The sequence below is a fragment of the Haliotis rubra genome, unplaced genomic scaffold, assembly GCF_003918875.1.
Source record: "Haliotis rubra isolate DU_JTF1 unplaced genomic scaffold, ASM391887v1 Scf897, whole genome shotgun sequence".
NCBI lineage: Eukaryota > Metazoa > Mollusca > Gastropoda > Lepetellida > Haliotidae > Haliotis > Haliotis rubra.
Window position 1 is genome coordinate 245,945 of NW_025767631.1, and position 25,861 is coordinate 271,805.

At 40.6% G+C, this 25,861-nt stretch overlaps 1 protein-coding gene across 3 annotated transcripts in view; it reads left to right on the forward strand.

Annotated features, from left to right (window-relative positions):
• Positions 1–16,351, forward strand: part of LOC124263721 (mannosyl-oligosaccharide 1,2-alpha-mannosidase IA-like) — a 33,131-nt gene extending 16,780 nt beyond the window's left edge. The window contains exons 4-12 of one of the 3 annotated variants that reach the window (XR_006894919.1): positions 3,926–4,020; positions 4,580–4,703; positions 9,644–9,737; positions 10,207–10,322; positions 11,166–11,274; positions 11,579–11,683; positions 12,080–12,252; positions 13,872–15,336; positions 15,382–16,351. Coding sequence is in view for 1 of the 3 variants with exons in the window: in XM_046698386.1 (XP_046554342.1) it covers positions 3,926–4,020; positions 4,580–4,703; positions 9,644–9,737; positions 10,207–10,322; positions 11,166–11,274; positions 11,579–11,683; positions 12,080–12,252; positions 13,872–14,081 (1,026 nt within the window). In the remaining 2 variants the exon portion in view is untranslated. Of the gene's footprint in view, positions 1–3,925; positions 4,021–4,579; positions 4,704–9,643; positions 9,738–10,206; positions 10,323–11,165; positions 11,275–11,578; positions 11,684–12,079; positions 12,253–13,871 lie in introns of all 3 variants that reach the window. The other 2 variants (XR_006894920.1, XM_046698386.1) reach the window with 2 other exon arrangements.
• The last annotated feature ends 9,510 nt before the right edge of the window (positions 16,352–25,861 follow it).

The following is a 25,861-nucleotide window of genomic DNA, read 5'->3' on the forward strand; positions in this document are numbered from 1 at the left end:
TACATCTAGGACTCGTGGGATACATCTAGGATATGCGTGGGATGCATCTAGGACACATGTGGTATACATCTAGGACACGTTGTATACATCAAGGATACACGTGGGTTGCATCTAGGGTTGGGTACCCAAAAAAATTTCAGTACCACGGTATACCACGGTTTTTGTTCAAGTACCACGGTATTTACCAGGGTATACCATGCTGCAGTAACTAACTACTAACTAATGAATCCAATTGTCTTGTTTAATGATTTTGAATGATTTGGACCATGAAGTAATGTCATAACTATAATAAACAAGTATGAAAAATACAAAAGTGTTTTACACTTTTCTGGGAATTTCAGTCATCACAACAGGAAACTTCCACAAGATGAAATCTGAAAACTTCAAAACTGAGCTCACTGCCAAGTTCAACAACTCAAACATTATGAACAAAATAAACAATCTTGTTAATTCCAATAAGTCAACAACATTAAGCTTACATAATTTGGCAATATCAAAAAATGACGTCACAAAAATCACATTGACTAGAAATATTACAAGATTCACGTCTGAGCAATGAGATTCTTGAATTCAGCATTATTCAGGTATTAAATTACTAGGAGTGCAAGTTTTAGTTTGCAAATACTCATCACTAGTCAGCACTCATCACTAGTCAGCACTCATCACTAGTCACTAGTCAGCACTCATCACTAGTCAGCACTCATCACTAGTCAGCACTCATCACTAGTCACTAGTCAGCACTCATCACTAGTCAGCACTCATCACTAGTCAGCACTCATCACTAGTCAGCACTCATCACTAGTCAGCACTCATCACTAGTCAGCACTCATCACTAGTCAGCACTCATCAATCACCACAAAAAGGAAACTGAGATGATATCCTTCACAAACTTCCATATGAAAATGAAAATTTCAAAACTGAACAACAAGTTAACAACAAATCTGTTAATCATCAATGCCAGAGCTCCAGATAAGATTTAGCTAATCTGGGTACTGTACCCACTGTATTTTTTTTGAGTGGGTATTATGAATTTTGAGTGGGTATTTCATTTTCCGTTACCCACTGCTTTCAAATTTGTGTGTATTTCACATATTTCACATATTTCAGTCATTTACTCACCTAAGTATTATGTCATTGAGTAAGTTTACTAAGCAGGTATGTTCCGCCTTATGTCATACCGAAGCAAAACCAACTTAAATATAATGGAAATGATTTCATAAGAAATCACTCATCCTATACTGACAGTACAACTTGATAGCAATCGATGTCTTTTTCATTACGCAAGCGATTTTTATAATATATTCCGTACGCATTTGTTTTAAACTTTTTGCGATTTTTATCTAACATTTTAAATGCCGAATTGGTACACAACAATTATTTTCAATGTGTAATTGGAAATTTTCTAACAAATATTTTGTGAAGAGAAAATAGTGGATTTGAAACAAAAACCCAGCTTATCTGGGCCTCTGCATCAATGCCATTGCCAGTACTTTCCGTTCGAGTATTTTCTTCATTCAATCTACATTGGATAGTGGCATTTTAAAGAAACCATATAAAGAAAAACTAGTGACATCACAAATTTTGCTTGCGTAATGAAAAGACATCGATTGCTATCATGGTGTACTGTTAGTATAGGACAAGTGTTGTACTGTCAGTATAGGATGAGTGATTTTTTATGAAATCATTTGCATTATATTTAAGTTGGTTTTGATTAGGTATGACATAAGGCAGAACATACCTGCTTAGTAAACTTACTCAATGACGTAATACTTAGGTGAGTAAAGTGACTGAAATACACACATATTTGAAAGCAGTGGGTAACGGAAAATGAAATACCCACTCAAAATTCATAATACCCATTCAAAAAAAATACAGTGAGTACAGTACCCACATTAGCTAAATCTTATCTGGAGCTCTGCATCTAGGATACGTGTGGGATACATCTAGGACATATGTGGGATACATCTAGGACACATGGTATACATCTAGGACACATGTGGTATACATCTAGGACACATGTGGGATACATCTAGGATACATGTTGTATACATGGGACACATATGGTATACATCTAGGACACGTGGAATATATCTAGGATACACGTGGTTTGCATCTAGGATACACGTGGTTTGCATCTAGGACACACCTGGTTTGCATCTAGGACACACGTGGGATTCATCTAGGACACATGTGGTATACATCTAAGACACATGTGGGATACATCTAGGACACATGTGGGATATGTGGTATACATCTAGGACACATGTGGGATACATCTAGGACACATGTGGGATACATGTGGGATTCATCTAGGATACACGTGGTTTGCATCTAGGACACACGTGGTATACATCTAGCACACATGTGGTATACATCTAGGACACATGTGGTTATACATTTGGGATACATTTGAATACATCAAGGGGGGGTATATGACCATTTGTGTATCTGGTACAAACTGTTGATCTGCTTATTTCTATTGACTTGACTGCATGTGTAATATTCAACTGAGTTAATCATGTTTAATTATAGCATGATTGCCTCTACATGGGGCCTGTGTTTCTGCTTGCACCATGATTATCAGATTTACTAATGTTCCTTGTTTCACAAACAAGCAAAGTGGTATGTGGGAAGTGCTGTGTGTGAATAGTTTTGATATTTTCCGGATTATGCTTCCTGCATCTTGGCATGGTGAAGCAGAATAAATACCTCTGAGACCACAACCACAAATAAATCTCATTTGCTATTAATCTCAGGCACTTCTCTCCAAGCAACTTTACAATAACCATATAAGTTCTAGTGCCCTTGCCAACTTTAGCACAATTGTATCAAGGCTATGATTTAAGAGTCATTGTGTGTAACCACGAGTCATAGTTTGTTACCACGAGTCAAAGTCATTGTGTGTTACCGTGAGTCGTGTGTTACCATGAGTCATTGTGTGTTTCCATGAGTCATTGTGTGTTACCACGAGTCATTGTGTGTTACCACGAGTCATTGTGTGTTACCACGAGTCATTGTGCGTTACCACAAGTCATTGTGCATTACCACGAGTCATTGTGTGTTACCATGAGTCATTGTGCATTACCACGAGTCATTGTGCGTTACCATGAGTCATTGTGCGTTACCACGAGTCATTGTGCATTACCATGAGTCATTGTGCGTTACCACGAGTCATTGTGCGTTACCACGAGTCATGTGTCATTGTGTGTTACCGTGAGTCGTGTGTTACCATGAGTCATTGTGTGTTACCATGAGTCATTGTGTGTTACCACGAAGTCATTGTGTGTTACCACGAAGTCATTGTGCATTACCACAAGTCATTGTGCATTCAGTTACCACAAGTCATTGCGCTACCATGAGTCATTGTGCGTTACCACGAGTCATTCACCACGAAGTCATTGTCGCGTTACCACAAGTCAGTCATTACCATGAGTCATTCGTTACCACGAAGTCATTTATTGTGTTACCGCGAGTCATTGTGTTACCATGAGTCATTGTGTGTTACCACGAGTCATTGTGTTACCATGAGTCATTGTGAGTTGTGTTACCATGAGTCATTGTGCGTTACCACGAGTCATTGTTACATGAGTCACGAGTCATTTATGCTTACCACGAGTCATTGTGTGTTACCACGAGTCATTGTGTGTTACCACGAGTCATTGCATTACCGAGTCACGAGTCGAAGTCATTGTGTGTTACCATGAGTCATTGTGTTACCACGAGTCATTGTGCATTACCACGAGTCATTGAGCGTTACCACGAGTCATTGTGTGTTACCACGAGTCATTGAGCGTTACCACGAGTCATTGTGTGTTACCACGAGTCATTGTGTGTTACCACGAGTCATTGTGTGTTACCACGAGTCATTGACTGTTAGCATGAGGCATTGTTCCACCTGTAGTAATGAGAAGGTGTATATTTTCAGATGTTCAAGGACAAGGCGAAACAAATTGCTGACAAGCTCCTCCCAGCCTTCAACACCCCATCGGGCATCCCACAGTCCATGGTGAACATCAAAACGTTAGTGCATTTGGCCTATTTCTGTATGAATAACCTAAAATGGTGCAGTGGATAGAGAATCTGCCTGAAGAGCAGAAAGTGGATCATGCTAAAGTATTTTGAAATATGGTACTTGTCATTACCCTGGCTGGTGCTTGTCATTTGGCTAGAGAAACAAGGACAGGTTTGCTCAGAGTATAATGTGTTTGAGTGAGGTCTGCCTGGGGAACTGCTGAACTGAATTTCATTGAGGTAGCACTTTTAATCTGATCCTGACTTGTCTGCACTGATGTTGCTATAGAAGTGCAACAGCCTTGAATGCAGCGCCAGACCCCATTTCATGTCACCTGTCTGTTTAATCAGAAGGTTAAAAAACGAAGCTTTTGTTTTGACTTGTTTCATAGCTTTCAAGATGATTTTCAACATATGATTTTCAAGATGAACAAATATATGTATGAATTGTTGTTTCACTGTGAATGTATAATATTCATGATTGTATATTGTTAGATATGATGTTATTCACAAAATGAAGTTTATCCTGAATTAATGTATGTATGAAAACAATTGTGAATGCTAACAGTGGTAGCAGTCGGAACTGGGGTTGGGCCTCTGGAGGCTGCTCCATCCTGGCTGAGTTTGGATCTCTACATCTGGAATTTGCCTATCTGTCCTCCATCACAGGGGAGGATACATACCTCAAGAAGGTGAGTTCTCATTACCAAATAAGTGTTAGAAACTTTCACCTAGGAGCCCCTGGCATTGGTGGCCGAGTTCACTAAGGTGCTGCTCTGAAACCATATGACCCGTGAAGGTCCGGGTTAGAATGAACCTTCAGTAACCCATGCTTGTCGTAAGAGGCTACTAACCGGATCGGGTGGTCAGGCTCGCTGGCTTGGTTGACACGTCATCGGTTCCCAATTGCGCAGATCGATGCTCATGCTGTTGATCACTGGATTGTCTGGTCCAGACTCGATTATTTACAGACCGCCGCCATATAGCTGGAATATTGCTGAGTTCGGCATAAAACTAAACTCACTTACTCACTGAAACCATATGCTGGTGGGTTAGTATGACAATGATTATATTTGTAGCTGTATCAGCACCGTAGTCATGCCGTGGTGTTACCAGCTGTTCAACACCTGTATTACCTCTTCAAGCTGACACTCAGTGATGTAACTCAAACCGTGTTCACAGCTGCCCTACACCTAACTCACTCACAGAACAAATACCTTGTCAGTATTCAGAAAACAGTTTTAGTTATGTTATTCTCTTCAGGTAATATAACTTTACTTCACACTGATTGGCTGATTTTTACCAGATGTTAATTAGTTTGATTATCTGTATGTTAATTAGTTTGATGATATCGGTAAATGGCCTTCAGCATGCATCAGGCCTCTAGCACCAGCCAGTAGGCACTGACAGCCTGTTGGTTGTATACAGGGACCAGACAAACACCAGGGGTATACTTAGACCTGCTCAGTGGCTGTTACATTTAGGCTTTCAGAGCTACCGATAACTTTTTGGGTCATTGAGTTATGTACTCACTTGTGTTCATCTCAGTTGGGTATCCTGATTTTCCTTTGAGTAACCAAATAAATTGTACCCACCTCACTCAAACTCAATTGGATATTTTGCCATTTTCCATTAATTGTAAAAATATAATGAAGTTTAAATGTTGGTTTACATTTTTGTTATTTATATGAGAAACGATGAGAAAGACTTCAAGTTGCCAGGTTCATGTGCTGAAATAGAACTTCTCAAAATATCCAGTTATTTTATCTAACCTCAGTAACCTCCATCTGTAGCACCTGGGTCTGCTTACTCCAAATTCTAGTTGGTTTGGTAACAGGAACTAATTCACCGATACACAAGCTAACATTTTACTTTTTTGTGTGCACGCATGTAAGATCAAATTTATTGAGTATTTACAAAAAATCAAGCGTACTTGTACGCAATAGACTAAATAGGAATTGGGTTTTCACATAAATATTTGCGGAATTTACTCAAATACGCAGCTTATCTGTACCTCAAAGCTTTGTTATTGTAGACCCTGGTGGAGTTAATTTGTATTACATTTCAGAGAGGACCAGCGAAGACAGGAAGCTTTGATGCTTACTGCTGGAACTATTATACAGAAATATTCAAATCAAATACCTCAAAATTAAAAGCATTTGTACAAAACTCATTGTTCTAGTCATGCTAATTTTCCTGCGAAAAGCAGTTACTGGTAAGTTGGAACATCCAGACTCCCTGTATACTTGAGAGGAGTGACACTTATTTCCAGTAAATGAAGTCATGAACTGCTTTGGAGAAATATATGTGTAATGATTGTCATCATTACCGAGTGTAGTTGAAGAATCCATGCTGGTATTGGGACATTAGGGGGTGTAGTTGAAGAATCCATGCTGGTATTGGGACAGCTGTGTGTAGTTGAAGAATCCATGCTGGTATTTTGATATTACCAAGTGTAGTTGAAGAATCCATGCAGGTATTGGGACTGCTATGTGTAGTTGAAGAATCCATACTGGTATTTTGATATTACAAAGTGTAGTTGAAGAATCCATGCTGGTATTTTGACATTACCGAGTGTAGTTGAAGAATCCATGCAGGTATTTTGACATTACCGAGTGTAGTTGAAGAATCCATGCAGGTATTTTGACATTACCAAGTGTAGTTGAAGAATCCATGCAGGTATTTTGACATTACCGAGTGTGGTTGAAGAATCAATGCAGGTATTGGGACTGCTATGTGTAGTTGAAGAATCCATGCTGGTATTTTGACATTACCGAGTGTAGTTGAAGAATCCATGCAGGTATTTTGACATTAATAAGTGTAGTTGAAGAATCCATGCAGGTATTTTGACATTACCGAGTGTAGTTGAAGAATCCATGCAGGTATTGGGACTGCTATGTGTAGTTGAAGAATCCATGCTGGTATTTTGACATTACCAAGTGTAGTTGAAGAATCCATGCTGGTATTTTGACATTACCAAGTGTAGTTGAAGAATCCATGCTGGTATTTTGACATTACCGAGTGTATGCAGGTATTGGGACTGCTATGTGTAGTTGAAGAATCCATGCAGGTATTTTGACAGTTGAAGAATCCATGCTGGTATTTTGAAGTGTAGTTGAAGAATCCATGCAGGTATTTTGACATTACCGAGGTGTAGTTGAAGAATCCATGCTGGTATTTTGACATTACCGAGTGTAGTTGAAGAATCCATGCAGGTACTTTTGACATTACCGAGTGTGGTTGAAGAATCCATGCTGGTATTTTGATATTACCGAGGGTAGTTGAAGAATCCATGCTGGTACTGGGACATTACCGAGTGTAGTTGAAGAATCCATGCTGGTATTTTGATATTACCGAGGGTAGTTGAAGAATCCATGCTGGTACTGGGACAGCTGTGTATTTGACCAACTTGACTGATCAGTGCTGGGGAATCATTGGTTATGAACATGACGGATAATTCTTATGGGATGATAACACATGTTGCACATTTTGTATGTTATTGATTTTTAGCAGTTGATTGTTGTCACATGTTCTGTCAAGTCATATTATCCTGTGTCTTGTAGTGGCCCCCGCACACTGTTTGCAAGCAGCTGATCAGCTATTGAAATGTCAGTTCTCACCACCCCCACTAATTGACATAAACGGCATTAGCTTGTTTAGTCATTAGTCATTCTTTTTTCAGCTTCATCAGTAAAAATGGCCCAAAGCCAGTATTTTCCAATCTCATTCAGTCAGAAAATATTAAAGGTTTCTAAACTGTATGATTTTTAGTTTGGAAATTTAAATTTATGCAGAACAATTATTATTGACTTTTTATGTTTCTCTTTTATGATAAAACAGTGGCATATTTTACAGTTATGATATTTTGCTTTAGTTGTATTGCACAAAGCAGTACACCCCATCAAGTCCCTCTAATACTGAATGATAGTGTTGTCATGTTGATGTTACCAGTTTATGTAAGTCTTCATAACCATGTTGGTATGAGTGTTAATGAAGATATCAGATAGTGCTAATGAAGGTGTGTGATGATGTTGATGAAGATGTGTCACAATGTTGATGAAGATCTGTGATGATGTTGATGAAGATGTGTGATGATGTTGATGAAAATGGTGTGATGTTGATGAAGATGTGTGATGATGTTGATGAAGATGTGTGATGTTGATGAAGGTGTGTGATGATGTTGATGAAGATGTGTGATGATGTTGATGAAGATGTGTGATGAGGAAGATATGTGATGATGTTGATGAAGGTGTGTGATGATGTTGATGAAGATGTGTGATGAGGAAGATATGTGATGATGTTGATGAAGATGTGTGATGATGTTGATGAAGATGTGTAATGAGGAAGATATGTGATGATGTTGATGAAGATGTGTGATGATGTTGAAGATGTGTGATGATGTTGATGAAGATCTGTGATGATGTTGATGAAGATGTGTGATGATGTTGATGAAGATGTGTGATGATGTTGATGAAGGTGTGTGATGATGTTTATGAAGGTGTGTGATGATGTTGATGAAGATGTGTGATGAGGAAGATATGTGATGATGTTGATGAAGGTGTGTGATGATGTTGATGAAGATGTGTGATGAGGAAGATATGTGATGATGTTGATGAAGATGTGTGATGATGTTGATGAAGATGTGTGAGGAAGATATGTGATGATGTTGATGAAGATGTGTGATGATGTTGATGAAGATCTGTGATGATGTTGATGAAGATGTGTGATGATGTTGATGAAGATGTGATGATGTTGAAGATGTGTGATGATGTTGATAAAGATATTTGATGATGTTGATGAAGATGTGATGATGATGAAGATGTGATGATGTTGGTGAAGATGATTGAAGATGTGATGATGATGATGATAGATGATGATGTTAATGAAGATATGATGATGATGATGATGATGAAGATGTGTGATGATGTTAATGAAGATGTGTGATGATGTTGATGAAGATGTGTGATGATGTTGATGAAGATGTGTGATGGTGTTGATGAAGATGTGTGATGGTGTTGATGAAAATGTGTGATGATGTTGATGAAGATGTGTGATGGTGTTGATGAAGATGTGTGATGGTGTTGATGAAAATGTGTGATAGTGTTGATGAAGATGTGTTGATGAAGGTGTGTGATACTGATAGTGTTGATGAAGATGTGTGATAGTGTTGATGAAAATGTGTGATGGTGTTAATGAAGATGTCTGATGATGTCAATGAAGATGTTTGATGATGATAATGAAGATAGGTGATGAGGAAGATATGTGATGATGTCCATGAAGATGTGTGGTGATGTTAATGAAGATGTGTGATGATGTTAATGAAGATGTGTGATGGTGTCGATGAAGATGTGTGATGATGTTGATGAAGATGTGTGATGATGTTAATGAAGATGTGTGATGATGTTAATGAAGATGTGTGATGGTGTCGATGAAGATGTGTGATGATGTTAATGAAGATGTGTGATGATGTTAATGAAGATGTGTTGATGAAGGTGTGTGATACAGATAGTGTTGATGAAGATGTGTGATAGTGTTGATGAAGATGTGTGATAGTGTTGATGAAGATGTGTGATAGTGTTGATGAAGGTGTGTGATACTGATAGTGTTGATGAAGATGTGTGATGTGTTGCAGGTTCTGAAGATCCGGGAAGTGCTGCGACAGCTAGAGAAGCCCAATGGACTCTACCCCAACTACCTGAACCCTCGGACTGGCAAGTGGGGGCAGTGTAAGTGCATGCAGTTGGAATCCTCATTGGCGATGTCAGAATGTGTGCTGAATAATTCTAATGATTCTAACAGTGTTTTCACTCAACAATGTAATTAAACCTATAGAGAAAAGGGTCGGTGAGTAAGACTGTTGCTTGAAATGATGGTTTAGCAAGTCTTCATATCTCCAGTCCAGATATTGTTTTAATAATCCTAAAGTGACATGTAACCTTTCAGACTCGTTTGATTGCTTTATATAGTTGTTAAAATGGTTGTTATTGCTCATTAATGAGTCTAGGTTATTAAAGGTCCCTAAAAAGCCATGTTTGTCATAAGAGGTTGAGTGACTTGTACACTGATAGCGTTGGACCTAGCCATCACTGGTTGGTCTGATCCAGACTTGATTCTTTAGTGTTTCATTTGAGAGGAAATTTAGCACCAAACTGCTGTATTGTGTTCCAGTGATTATCATGGTGTTTTGTGTTCCAGTGGCGGTGTCAGTGGGTGCTCTGGGAGACAGCTTCTATGAGTACCTCCTCAAACAGTGGATCATGTCGGGCAAGACAGACACTGTAGCCAAGGACATGTATGATGAAGCAGTGAAGGTAGGAAGCTTTAGAAGTTATACATGTGGGGGGTCATTATACCAGCTATGTTTTTGTGTTTGTTTTGATAAACTGACAATACACAAGGCAACGCCCACTGACATACTGGTGTTCCCTGATTGACTGATAAAGGTATGGTGGTTTTTCAATGCTATTCACATTTTAACGCAGACCTGCTTGTGTGTCACAGTTTCAGACTCATTCAGTGTCAAGCTAGGACTTAAGACAGATCCTGTCAAAACTTTAGAAACTTTGTTACCCAAGGGGAATTGTTATCAGTGAATGTTTAGTATCGATTCGGAAATGGAAGTGTAAGATTTGGTGTGAAGCCATTGTCATGAAAGGGCATGGATCACCTGGATATTGTGAATTTTCAGCCTTTAGAATCCCTTTTGTCTCATTGATTTTGAGCTGGAGTGGGTTTGTGTATTTGTTCCTGTGACTGTTAGCATTAACAAACAACAAACCAATGATTGATATAATGAACATCGCTCAATGCGGTGGGGTATGAAGACACAAGTGGAGTCATGGAATCTGACCATTCATTTGATCGTTCCTTTGACCACTGATTTTGAATCTTTTCTAACCTGCACGGGGATTCAAGAGCTTAAATGCCACTACTCCTTGTGGGGATTCTGGGTTTGAATAGTTCATCAGCAACAGGTGACAACATTGATGGTAGTTGTGATATATATCCTGGTTGACTTTATGGATAAAGCCAAGTGTATCATGCTAGCAACAGTGTGTTTCCAACTCAGGACTTCACTGTTTCCAAGCTACTGCTATATTTCTGCAATACTGCAGACTGCAATGTTATAATACTCCCCATGTTATGTCCTGCAGGGTATTGAGGACAAGCTCATCCAGACGTCCAGCGGAGGCCTGAAGTACTTCGCCGAATACAAGTCTGGTCGTCTGGAACACAAGATGGACCATATGTCCTGCTTTGCTGGTAGGATGTTCCCTAGTGTCACGATCACTCCTGTGTGCCCATACTCTTCAATATACCTGCTCTTCTACATCTTTTACACTTTAACCGAAGCATATCATCTCGAATAAGCTAAGACATTGGGGGTTGTCTATCCATTTAGTGAACTTCTGGAATTAAAGAAAGATAATTTGAAGCTCTTTAATATACCTGCCCAAATAGCTTTTGTACGTCTGTTACACTTTACCCTAAGCGTATTGTCTCTAATAAGCTGTGTTTATTGGAAAGACTATGTCAGAACACATTTGAAACTTTTGTCTTTCTCCAGGTGGAATGTTTGCTTTGGGAGCAGAGGATTCGAATGACAAACAGAAATATCTCAATCTTGGTGCGGAGATTAGCAAGACTTGCTACCAGTCTTATGATAGATCACGTAAGTACTGACAACACCAAGCTGATCTCAGTCAGTGTTGAGAAATGAAGTGGAGTCTGTTGCATTCTGAATGGCTGATAAAATGTATCAGATGGAAGTCTTTCAGTTTCCTCTGAGTAGGAGTACTTTTCGTGATAAGGGTCTTTTCTTTCTCAATTATAAAATATATTTTAAAAAACATGGCTTAATTATGAAATACACAATGCCATTTAAGAAGTTGTCAAATGTATCATATGCTATATTGGGGATTACAACTTCTCACATCCGTGATTCGAACCCACACTCTCAAAGTCAGGCACCTAATCGCCAGCACAGAAAGTCAGCCGCCTAACCCACTCAGCCACCACAGCTTCCACTTGTGTGATTTGATTTGACCAATGTGTTTTCTTTCTTCAGCAACAAAGCTTGGACCTGAAGCATTCCGATTTGACAGCACAACAGAAGCCAAAGCTACAAGACAGAATGAGAAATACTATATCCTACGGCCTGAGGTGATAGAAACCCATTTCTACATGTGGAGGTTCACAAAGGACAAGATATACCGAGACAGGGCCTGGGAGGCTGTGCAGGTCAGTGACAAGGAGAACATGGGTTTCACTGAGGTGGTAAATGTTTGAGACCAGCATCACTTCCACCCTTTATCCACATCAAACTAACACAACAATCGATATGTTTAAAATGGCACTGAATTCACCCCACTGACACCAGCATATCCTTTAGAAGCAGTTTAGAAGATAGAGTTGAGTAAATGTTTTTTACATTTTGGTACAGATCCTATCAGTCAAGTGTGGTCAGTTACTTAGTAGGAGACACACACGCATGCATGCATGCACGCACACACACACACACACACACAGAGACACTGACACACAGAGACACAGACACAGACACACACAGTGTTTGATCACTGTCCTGGTGAGGTTACTTGCAATTAACTTAAAAGTCAAGTCCGGATATGTGCATGTCACTGCTATCTCAGTACAGTCAACTCTCGTTAATCCGACACTTGTGGTTGCAGAGAAATATGTCGGATTAACGAAAATGTCGGATTAATGAAAATGTCGGATTAATGTATTTGTGTGAAAATATCAATGTTTACTAAATATCATGATCGTCATACTGTTGCATGCATATCAGAAATGGTAGATCTAGTTATCTTCATCGTACGTAAAAATATTCACAGAAATAAGAAATACTAACAATACATACTTGTTTTCATTTATTAACATTCATAGATGGCATAACATACATATATAATCACATAAGCGAACAGTTTCATATCTATTTCATGACCACATTGGCACAAAACGTTTGTTTTAGCATATCAGCTGCCATTATACGGATGTTGAATATGTTACAGTTTTACAACTAAGATAATAACATGTCTAATGTAACAGGTGTATCATAACATATAATTTATAACTTGAAAAAGTCTTTGATGGTCATTAACATCAAACGATCTTCATGGTGTGTCAGAAATGTTTGCAAAATGTTCCGATGTTTTGGCCTCAGATAATCATTTATCTTTCACATCCAATCACATCGGATTAATGAGTGTCGGATTCTGAGATGGCATTTTGCTCAGATATGGGTCCTCTCAAAATCATTATCTTTCACATCCAATCACATAAAATTCAGATCTTTGCTCAGATAGGAGACATATCTGCATGTACATGTGGCGATTCTTCTACAGGAAGTCACATCAGGTTCTCCCTGTGGGTACCCAGCCCACACGAAATGACCTCAAACTGAGTAATACCCCTTAAGATATATGTATGTTTAAATGTAAAAATATTACTTGATACTTCTCGTGACTCATACACTAAAGTACCTTTCCAACCTTCGCCACTCTCCACTAAATGTTCACTATTTGGACATTACAATAGTGGAGAGAGTGACGAGTCACTTGCTGGTCAGTGGGGACCTCCAGTGCATGCGCACTGGAGAGATGAGTTTGGATGAGATGTTTTTACTGTTCTTGGGGAACGTAACACAAAGCGTTTCCACCATGTCTTGGGTTAAAGGAGAAAGAAGCAAACAGCATCAGTAAGAATAAGGAACAAATGTGTACATTGAGTGGCTGGGAAGTTAGATTGTTCAGGATCCTGAGAATAACAGCAGGACATCAGGACTGGCTGATTCCGCCACATTTAACTGATCACCTTCAAAGTAATGTTTCTTCTTGCAGGCTCTGGAGAAATGGTGTCGTGTGGATGGTGGGTACAGTGGGATACGAGATGTCTACCAGATCAACCCCCCACAGGACGATGTACAACAGAGCTTCTTTTTAGCTGAAACACTCAAATATTTATACCTTATTTTCTCTGAGGATGATCTTTTACCTCTAAATAAGTGGGTACTGAATACAGAGGCACATCCCTTACCCATCCTATCCTGAAACAACTAGTTCTACTTACATCTTATCATTGAAATGTGCACAAAACCTTGGTCTTCTTCTAATAACATCTGACCTGCAACATTTAGTGCATGTTGTCGGGCGTGAGGTGGAATGTTATAGTCACTTTATCTATGTGTTCTGAATGGCTGAGTGTGTAAATACCTGTTAATGGCAGTGTGCAAGAGTTTGGGAAACTTGATAATTTATCACCATATGAATATTGTGTTTTGTCTGTCAACAGAGAAGCATTGTCATCTATTATGTGTTCCTGGGTAGTATTGGTTTTATGAAATCAATAATAAGGCATATGTATATAAGTGTGATTGCAACAATTATTTCATAATATATGTATCGAACCTAAAGTTATGTGTAGATTAAGTGAGAAGATATACAAGTTTGATTATTAACACTAAGTTAAACACTTTGTTGTAGGAAAGTAGATGAAGATATTGTGAATATTATTATTATCACATATTGTGTGATCATGTGTGACAAATGTTAGTGTTCCTTTCAAAAAATGACTGAAAAGATTCACAGAAATGATACTGTAATACAACTGTATGCCGGTGATGGGTTTGAATGTTTGTGACCCCCAGAAAGATTTCCTCATCATATAGAATTTGACAGTCTCGTGAGAAGAGTATACATGCCAGTCTGTGTGTACATCTGATGGAGTGAGTGTCCTTTCACCAAGGATGGAGTTCTTAAGGAGACAGGGAAGCTGTGTTTTCAGGCGCTGCATTTTCACTGTGCAGGATTATCTCCCTTAGTCCTTCCTGGATCAGGGGTTCAAATTTGACCTGATTATTTATTATGCTTGATCTGTCAACATTCATACTTCTTTGTTTCACCAAGAAGATCATCACACAACATCCAGGATGTTTGGGGTTTTCCTCTATCATTAAGCTGACACGTAAACACTGGACGTAATACTGAAGGTTTATTGCAAGTCTCGCATTGTAGCACATTGTTTCCTGGGTTGACAGTATGTACACATATGCACTATGTAGAAGGTTATAACAGCCACAGCCTTGTAGTCGTGCTTTTGTGATTGTCATGATATTTAGGTAATGTACATTCTAAAATTGCAAGACTGTTATGTCTCGAAGTTTGAGGATGTAATACAGCTCACCCCTGTTACACCAGACACCATTGCAGACTGGCTCACTTCCACTGTATACAGGGCCTGTGACAACTGAGTAATCAAAAATGTGTCTGGTGTTGTGCATTGAGAGATACCTGTGGCCTGTGGAAGGTGTGCAAGGGATTGGTGTTGTGTATTGAGAGATACCTGTGGAAGGTGTGCAAGGGATTGGTGTTGTGTATTGAGAGATACCTGTGGAAGGTGTGCAAGGGATTGGTGTTGTGCATTGCGAGATGCGTGTGGAAGGTGTGCAAGGGGTTGTGCTCTGCAACAGTCATTGAGTGCTAGTGTTATCGATGTTGTTTCTCCTCATTGTTGTGGTGGTTATTTAAAGGAAAACACTGTTTGGATGACCATAGCATTGTCCTAAATACTCGTAACAGGCAACTAGTTTGTGAGCACAGTTGATACGCAGTAGTGTAATTCGTGTCTACTGTAACAACATTGTTTGATGCTAGTACTATCAACCACAGGTTTGTCGGCCATCAGGTTGTAGGCCATCTTGTTCACTACGCATGAGATATTTAGTGAAATGTTTTATGTGATGTCCTTGGTAGTTATCACCGGAAGACTTATGTGAACTTCTTTGTAAGGGCTATCATAAAGGTTTCTATTGGTTGAGACTACAGAGAGTGCTTATATTTGCTGGTTTTGACAGTCAAGTGTGTCTGTTGTGTTTGTGGACAAGACAACGAAACTCAATAGGACAATGTTCAACAGAACATGTAGATCATCATATCGTGCATATTCTAGAAAGTTATATTCATCTGTTCAAGGTCATCTGGTTCAATGATGTGCCACCTGTGAAAATCCGGGTTAGAATTGATCTTCAGTAACCCATGCTTGTCGTAAGAGGCGACTAACGGGATCGGGTGGTCAGGCTCGCTGACTTGGTTGACACATGTTGTCGGTTCACAATTTAAGGATCTTTCCAGCTCATAACCCTTTTCATGTTTTCTTTCACTGTCAAACTGTTTACAGTGGTTTCTGTTTGAGGTTGTCTTCAGGTACACAGCATACACATCAAAACTCGTGTTTTATTCAAGGGTCACATTATTCTTTCTCTAATGATCATCAGGAATTGAGCAAGTCGTCTTTTGGCATTAAAAATGATGATATTGTGCTACCTTTTGTAAATTATTTGGTTGTACTCTGTACATATTTAATGGGATTCATCTCGATGCCTCTGGTGACAGCTGCATATTGTACATCTTGTAGTGTTGGGATGGTTTATTGTTTTAAGGTATCACTGCAGAGTTGTTTCCCTTTTGTCGTGTCAGGATATGTATGTGGTGGGTTAAGATTTCATGTTCGCCTTGATTATGACCTTCGAAATTTCAACATTGTGTCTTGATTGTTGGTTTCCCAAAGGTGGCAAGTGTCTGACCTGTGTTAGGTTTTTCTCGTTAATTACATGCTGATGTTGCCAAGTTATGAGCTGTTTTGACTAGGCTGGGAATATATGGGAACAATTTGTGTTTGATGGTTCATCCCCTGGGTCGACTTGTTGAGAAATAACAAACTGTACATAATAAACTTAGTGACTTCTAAAGATTTGGATAGTCAGTATCTAGATAGCAGGAAAACGTCTTTTCCCTGTTTCAGGATGGCTGTGAGTGTGTAAGTTGGGTGATGAACAACCATTATTTTATCAGTCTGCCTTAAACTATCATCTCAGTCGAATACACTTTTGGTAATGGTCAAACTTCGGTTTTCATACATGGAACACAGAGATCCTCTCATTAAATTACAGATAACATAACATGTTACATATTTGGTTTTTAATGGTAAATGAAATAAATGAAAATAAGTATCTAGGCATTAATTTCTTACAATGAAACTGTTTTTGTTTATGAAGCATGAGACTTCATGGATAACAACATTATATTTTTTTCATAGAGCAATGTTTCTGAATGTTGATCTGTGCAATAAACAGGAAGTATTTACCACCCCCACCCTTAAAATCATTATGGACATACCATCTTCTAGAATGCAGATCAACAATTAATTTTTTGTTACTGTGATAAGTCCATGAACCCGGAATGAAAGTACTGTTGGATGGGAAATATGGGTGTAGTTTATCCTTTTGTCAAGTAATGAAAACATTGCACACAACAGAGGACCACAAGACACTTGTCATGTTAACCACTGATTGATAGCAGAGTCTTGTGTGTGCTCCCATTATGCAACTATGTGTGCCAGCTCTGTCGACAAGCACCTGCTCACTGTCCTAGGTACATATGTACTCATAGATACACTGTGTAGCAGCTCAGAAATGGAAAATGAATTTCACTTGCATATTGTCACAGATCTCGTTGTTTACCCTGATATTCACCAGTAGACTGTACATAGAAGTTAGCCATACAATCATGGAGGTTGTTGATTTAACACAGATGTGGCTGTGCCCGGACAGCTCTGAGTGACACTGGTATATACACTGAGGCCAATCAGCACAATGTGTTGCACCAAATTCTGTCATTAGGATTACATGAAATATATTATGAAAACAAAACATTGCAAGTATATCTGGATTTTGGCATTACTTCAAGTTAGTATAGTTCTCGAAATTTGCTTAGCCAAGTTTTGTTATTGCTATATTACCTCCATGTTAGGTGTGTTGCCAGGAAACATGTAACAACTCGGTGAAGTTAATCAACTTAATCTTGTAATTGATTTAATGTTGGGTTGTTACTTGTGATAACCATCTCTGACCTGCATCACTCCAGGCTCTCTCACCCCCCCCCCCCCCTCTCATCAGACTGACTGACCGTCAAATCCTTTCAAAGTGGCACTCAGTTTGTGTGTCCATCTTGACTAGAATGCTCATATAATATCTCTTAGAAAGAACTAGAACGATGTTTTGTTTTGTATAAGAGATGGGAGATTATGCAACAAAATGGTTCTGTCAGGAGTTTATCAGATCTAAGTTGGTGTTATACAAGGTGCTTGTTTTGGGTGATAAGTTGAAAGGTCTACTTCCATGGACGAAGTGTGTGATACAGTGCTGGCTTCTGTAGTTGGCAGATAGCTCAGACAATCTGGGCGTGACCTTAGCAGACATTGGTTTTTATGATTCAATTTATTTTATCATCTGGCTGTGGTTTCCTTGTATATTGTTTGTAGGTTGTACATAGTCTTTACAGTTTTACTCCAGAGATTCTGTGTTTTACTTAGTAGTGGGTTAAACTGTCCTGTGTTTAGGGCCTTTCTGAAATCATGCTGTGGAGTTGTTCAAAGACAATTCAACAATTATCTTAAAATCCAATGAGGGAAGTCCAGATTGTGCCTCACAGACTGATTGGTGGCCTGATGTACTCAACGTCATACATGAAGAGTTGATTGAGGTCGGGTTTTACTAAAATAGATCAATACCAAACTTCCTAATAAAATATTATGAAATCAATGTTTTGGATTGGTTTCTTCATAAAATGAGAAAAACAGTCCAAAAGAGTTGAATATTTCCTTCATTCGGTTGTAAGACCTGAAGCTCACTGCAAGAAGCCGCCAATGTTTGGAAGTTTACCCACACGGAGGATGCTGGTAACTGCAGCTCTGTAGTCCCAAGTCAGCAGGTGTTTCTTCAATCAGTAACTAATCTTAATATAGTGCTTTAAAACAAGTAAAGTAGTACTGATCATGTAATTTATTTTTATGGAGTCATATGCATTGTGTGAAATGAGCTAAAGCACTGCCTGCTTCAAGAATGGGGCACTGGTGGCCCTGATACCTGAGGCCCCCACAATTCGTTGAGAGCAGGGAGAGAGACAGCGGAATACCAAACTCACTCACTTCAGCAGGAAACAGAAGAAACTTCTAAAGAAGGTAGTTTCTAAACTTCTTTCTGGTGTAGTGAACAGTAAGAGTGATTTTACCAAAGTCTTAATGCAGTTAGTGTGTCAGTGGGATGTGTTATGTAATCATTTCCTACTGATGATATATAGTCTCAATAACCTTTACCTCATAGTGTGTTAATTGTGCCTGGGCAGGGCTGGAGGTCTCGTCCACAGTGTGGAAACATGTATATGTAAACTTGTATGCTGTACTCCCTTATAGACCTCGTTACGCAACAACTCTGTCATGTGACTGTTTGTATTGACAGTATGTTCATTCCATACACCGAGGAGTCTAAAGCAGCCCTCTTCTATCATTATCGTAGTGTTAGCATATCAGACGAAGAAAGCCTTAAAGCAATAATAGGTTTCAGCAGAATCCTTAGGATGTTTTGTTTGTATGTGGTATTTTCAAATTTTTACCTTTAATATTTAGTTCCTATTCTTTTATTACATTAGATTTCCGAACACTGTATGTCATCGGCTTCAGGTGAGACAGATGTTCATCATCACATCATGGCTTGATGGAGTGGAATGAAAAACAGATAATAAAGATCCATGCACTTGGCTCCTTGTCTTCATTGTAAGAAGTCGGCCTTTAAGTTCCTTCTTGCTGGCGTTTGAACAAAACAGATCGTTTAATGTATTGGATGTGCAGTATTACTGATCATATTGTTTCAGCTATAGTCTGTTGTATTTGTAAAGCTAAACGACAAAACAATATATCTGTATGTTTTTCATCCTTTGGAAATAAACATCCAGCATACATCTTGACATGTTTGAAATTATCTCTTCAGAGGATTTTATTTTATCTTGTGATGTGTTTCTTTGTAAAATTTAAATGTTCTTTCTCTCTGACTGAACGTAAAAAAAGATGTTATGTACCCATGTATGTGCTGTTGTGCTGTGTTGAATGTGTGATGGCGCTGTGTGCTGCAGCTGGCAAGTCCAGGTGGAGTCCGGCTTCCTGTATAGCAGGTTTCAAGTTAGTTGTATTTATTCTATATGTTATCTATTGGAGCACAGTGACCATCGACACACATTTGGGGACCAAGCATTTCATATTTGGTGCGGCTGGTATTTTGTAAGGGTATGAATATTTCTCCAGCGGCTGCTGCTACACCAGAACAACCGATATGGTTGTGTGTTTTTTCAAACAGAACTATAAGCCTATGGATATTTTTTTTAAATTGCAGACAATCTAAAAAGGTTTATCAACGTTTTCAGCATTTCTTTTTTCAAGTTTAAAGTATCATATTTTTCTAGGCATTTCGGGGGACACTGTCTCTTTTTCTATTTTATGAAAGCCACTCCATCAGCCCCCTTTCAAATATGGAATGGTGAGTCCCTTGATACAACAGACGTTATTATTATCATGTGCAGGTAGTGGTGGTGATGTATATTTGTATATACTGTGTTATAGGTTTCTTTTTTCAATTTGTTAAAATATTTACAAATCAACCTGTAATGATACAAATAAATAACTGTACAATCACTTGACATTGGCTTGTATTGCTCTTGTTGATTTGAGAAAATTCAGTTGTGTCCTTGGTTAGAATTCCGCCAGAATGTCCTCGTTTCTCTTGACTTCAGTGGTGGATAATGTGTGACCACAGTGATTGCTATCTACACAGTCATATGTAGCTTGTGGATTCAGCTGCATCTGTGATCCCGGGCTTACATCTACACAGTCATATTACTGGAATATTGCTATCTGTCACTAGTCCCGGGTTGATATCTACACAGTCATATTACTGGAATATTGCTATCTGTCACTATTCTCGGGTTGATATCTACACAGTCATATTACTGGAATATTGCTATCTGTCACTATTCCCGGGCTTATATCTACACAGTCATATTACTGGAATATTGCTATCTGTCACTATTCCCGGGCTTATATCTACACAGTCATATTACTGGAATATTGCTATCTGTCACTAGTCCCGGGCTGATATCTACACAGTCATATTACTGGAATATTGCTATCTGTCACTAGTCCCGGGCTGATATCTACACAGTCATATTACTGGAATATTGCTATCTGTCACTATTCCCGGGCTTATATCTACACAGTCATATTACTGGAATATTGCTATCTGTCACTAGTCCCTGGCTTATATCTACACAGTCATATTACTGGAATATTGCTATCTGTCACTATTCCCTGGCTTATATCAACACATGTAAGATATGTTTTATTTGGGATTACACTTTCTTAGTAAAGTACAGATTCTAGTACTTTTTGGGTTGAGTCCCATCCGGGATTTGAACCCACACCCTCAGAGTCAGGCACCTAATCGCCAGCACACATTGTGTCAAATCAACACATACATGCTCGAACAGCTACATATTGCCCTGGTGAATGGATCAGTGTCCATTCCATCTTCTCCCAGTTGTTTATTTGAGGCACAAGAGAGTTAACATTCGCGTTATTCTCTCAACCTACCAGGTACCCATTCACTGTTGGTGGGCAGAGGCACATTTTGAGCATAATGACACACATGAGGAGGCACCACATGTGCTTCAGTGAATCTCCAGAGTGAAACTGACCTCAAAGACCGTCGGTGCTGAACCTGGTGACCCATCCAATTACTTGGTGATCCACATCTTAAACTTTACCTGAATGAGTAGTAGATACAATGATTGTCCGGGACCAAGTCCAACAAAAGCCTCTGCAAAGCCTTATTTCACAAATACAGCTTTTGTTAGGCCCTTAGATCTCACCAACCATTGTCTACTACTTTTGAACCCCCAGTTAACTTCCCGACCCCACTTGGCACTACTGTGCCGCTATGACGTGTTGACCTCGATGAAACAGTTTAATGTGAATCGCCTATGATCTCTTTGGTGTTCGTAATAAAGGCTTGCTGGGCTTTTTGTATCCCTTTGTTCTATGTACTTTTTTTTCTCGTCTTCGCTGATAGCAGACTTACGAGACTTGGACCGGATTTCTTGTTTCATCTTACGGTACTTGTCGAGTTCAGAGAGGATTGAAGGAAATTCCTCCTCTGAGATCTTACTGTTGGTGAGTGCTGCTGAAATACGCTCACTTACCGTGTTCAGCTTTGCTTCGGCCAGAACCCTGATCTCGTCGTGTTTCAATGCCTTACGATGCAGTCTGCGTGATGCAAACTTAAACACCAACCCTGCCACCCCAACAACCCCAGCTGTTATTTCAATGCCTAGCACTATAGGTGCGGCCACGATGGTGGCTAACAACCCAACACCTGGCGCCCCTAGTCCCATGCTGGTTGCCATAAGGGCAGTATCAGTCCCGTCCACGATATTGAAAGCTCTATGGTATTTCTTATATAGTGCTTTCCGCATGTCGCGGTCTTGTTCTAGTTGGCGTTTTACATCACATAACTGTCTCAAGCGGAACCCGTCTACGGTTTCCAGTGTCTTCGCGACTTCCTCTACGACTGGGTACAGACCCATTCTGTGTGCATATAATATATCTTATGGGATATTTTTTAATTGGACTTCAGTTAATAGTCGCTTAATGTACTTGAAGCTTATAAGGCCTAGATCTCTGTGCAGGGAAATAGGCGAGAGGCTAATAGGTAACACTATGGACAAACGAACCCCCTTGGAGGATAAATAGGGTATATGATCCTTTCGGGGGTCAATTTGTATGACGAAAACGGTGGCGTTGTGTTTCGAAACTGGGGGTCATAGATCAGGTGATCCCAGTATATTGTCAACCCAGGTAAAAATTGTAGTTCTGTTGTTCCAGGTAGAAGTTTCTGGTATATGGTGAGATAGAATTCTATGATGAGTGTGAAGTCTCGTCTCGCAACCATTAGCCCCGTTTGGGAAGCGGGACCGTGAAACTTTAACTCCCCCTTCACGGGTGAATCTAACATGTTGCCCGTGTAATCCGGTGTTAGCTTAGGAAGTATACCAGGCCCCAGAATGAAAGCCCCAGGCAAGATACCGTTGTTCCTAATTTCGGAGATATGCCCCTCTTGGGTTAACGAGATATAAGGTGAGGTGAGGGTCATGTTGATCAACCATTTGGGCTCTCTAAGGGCGTCTGCCAGAGGCTGCCGCATGTACACACCGTTTCTTAAGCGTAGGACGTACGAGGTGTATTCCTCGCCAGGCTGATCGAACTCCATTGTGCCCCCTAGACCCCCGAGTGTGATTTTGGGTAGATGATCGGCCATTGCTGCCCGCCTATACACGTTGTCTTTCAAGTGTAGGACGTACAAGGTGTCTTCCTCGCCGGGCTGATCGAATCCCTCCGTGTCCCCTAGATCGTTAAGTGTGGCGTTGGGTCGATGACTAGTCATTGATATATTACTATTACGAGATAGTTTCCAAATGTTTTTCTGATAATTTCTCAGGGGTGCACTTCAACCCCATGAAGTGTATGTTGTCGGGTAGGAAGATCTTGGTGAGTGATATCGTGTCTTCGACAGTCACGATGACCCCCTGCAGACTGGTGTGGGAGTCGACACCCACCCGCACGTAAACAGTGCAAACCTGATACTGGTGCCGTTTCACCCACCCGAGTTTAACCCCCTTCACTATTTCGACTTCATCCGTTGATGGTTCCCCTAGGTAGACTTTGATGATCAGAGTGGCGTTCTCCTGTAGACTTGCCAGTACGTTGACCACGCCAGAGAATTCAGACACCAACTGCAATGCCCCGTCTTGCACCCCGGTTTACTCGATAGCATGTTGGCTGCCATATTGGCGACTGGGCTGATGACTACGCTACGTCTCTGAGCCGGGACGTAAGCCACGAGCAGGGTTCCATTGTTCACGACTTTGTTTAGGTAGTTGTCTTTGTTCTCCGTGAACACGTAGGGGGAACCGAGCCTAATATTGAGAAACCAGTAGCCTTTAGCGGGTAACAACACCCACTTGTCATCGTCGGTGAAGACGAGCGTATATGGCTTGTTTCGGGCGACGGCCGTTCTCTCAACATCTTCTAAGTCAAACAGTTTGCCTCCGAACGATGGGTATACCATCCATTTATCATCACCGGTGCGGACTAGGGTGTACCGAGTGTTGACGGTCGCTCCTGAGGTATCTACTATATTACTTAGGTTTCTAGTACCACCGATGGAGGGGGACTTCAACGCGTTTGTAAATGTTGTTTTTCAGTTGCAAGGCGTACAATTTACCATCTACTCCGGGGTCGTCGAATCCGCGTGTGTCCCCGAGGTCGGAGATCCCCGCATTGATGCATTTTTTCATCCCAGGACCTTGTGCGCTAGTCATTTTGTGTGCAGCGTTATGCTGAGGTATCCTATATTCACAGGATTATGATTTATATCTAACACCGATATTATCAGCTCAGGGATGTTACCCCGAGTTAACCTCTTATACTGCCGCGGTGAAAACGACTCGGTTCTGCCGTCGTTGTATTGCTCCGTTTTCACCGGGTATGGCTCTCAGTATCGTGGAAGGGTGACCCCCTTGAATGTTGTCCGTTGTGCTCAGCTGACCGAGATGAATGCACAGCTCTCGGTACGGCACTAGGTCGGGTAACTTCGTGCCTGTGACGGTAGTTGTTGGTTTTATCTCGTCCGGCGGCATACCGAGTGTCCTCGCCAATGGTCGGCCGAGCCTCAAGGGGTTTCTTCCGTTGTTGATTAACACCACTGTGCCGTTTGAGTCGTTCATCTTGAGTTCGGCTCCCAAGGGTTTGAAGACCTCGTCGCTTAGCGAGCACACGCTGTAGTAGCCGTCAGTTATCTGATTGCGGGCGCCACTGACGAACAGCTTGTTGTTGTTGACATTGATGTTAGTCCATCGCGGTAGGTAGGTGATATCGCAGAGTGCGACTTCGAGTTAACCCGACGTGTTATCGATCGCGTGCATCAGCTGAACGGCCTCGCCGCTCGTTATTCCTAGAAGTGTTACGTACATGTTAGAGTATATATATCCATTATATAATACTTTAAAAATGTACAAGCCGGTAGTGTTTTACCCTAAACTGGACATAGATTTCCCACACAAGATCGTGGTCGCTGCTGGGTTGTATTTCGACGCCCAGTTTATAGATGTATTTGCTAGGTATAGGTTTTCGGTGACTAACGCTAAGGTAGTTCATGCTTGGTTCAACAACCCGATGCAGTTCTGGCAGAATCAACTCAACTTCGCTGTGTGGTGCGCTACAACGGGGTGTGGTGTGACATTGACCGACACTCGGCGGGGACCGCTGAGTCAGTCTGTGTTCACGTTCCACGTGTACTACCAGGTCAGGCGTATCCTCAAAGAGATCAGCGCTCCGATCCCACAGGACAAAGCATGGGACGCAGTAAACAACCAGTACGATAGACGGGCCTACGAACGCGTTTGCAACGAATTCAAACTAGACCTGAAGACGGATTGGCGTTTGCCGGGGCCGAACCATGGGCTGGGTATCCCCATCGTTCACAACATGCCTATCGTGGATGCCAGCGAGAAGATGAAAGAATGGGGGTACAAGTCGTATCATCACCTCACAACAAACGAGTGGGATGACCGTTACATGACTTTCGACAACAGCAAGGATTACCGAGTCTGGAGGTTCGAGCAGGGGCCCGCGGATGACTGGAAAATGTTCATGCTGGACACGTCGAAAGGGTTTACTCGTGCCGGCACCGAACGCTTGAACGACTCGATTCGAACGTACGTGTGGGCGCTGTTGGGTGTGCAGACGCAAACGCGTTCCAACATCCTCGGTAAGGGGACTGCTTAAGACGCTCAGAAACAGTTCGTTGTTAGCGTTGAGGATGCTATCAATGCTCCAGTTGATCTACCGAGTGCCATCAAACGCTACCAAGACGTGTTGGAATACGCCCGGT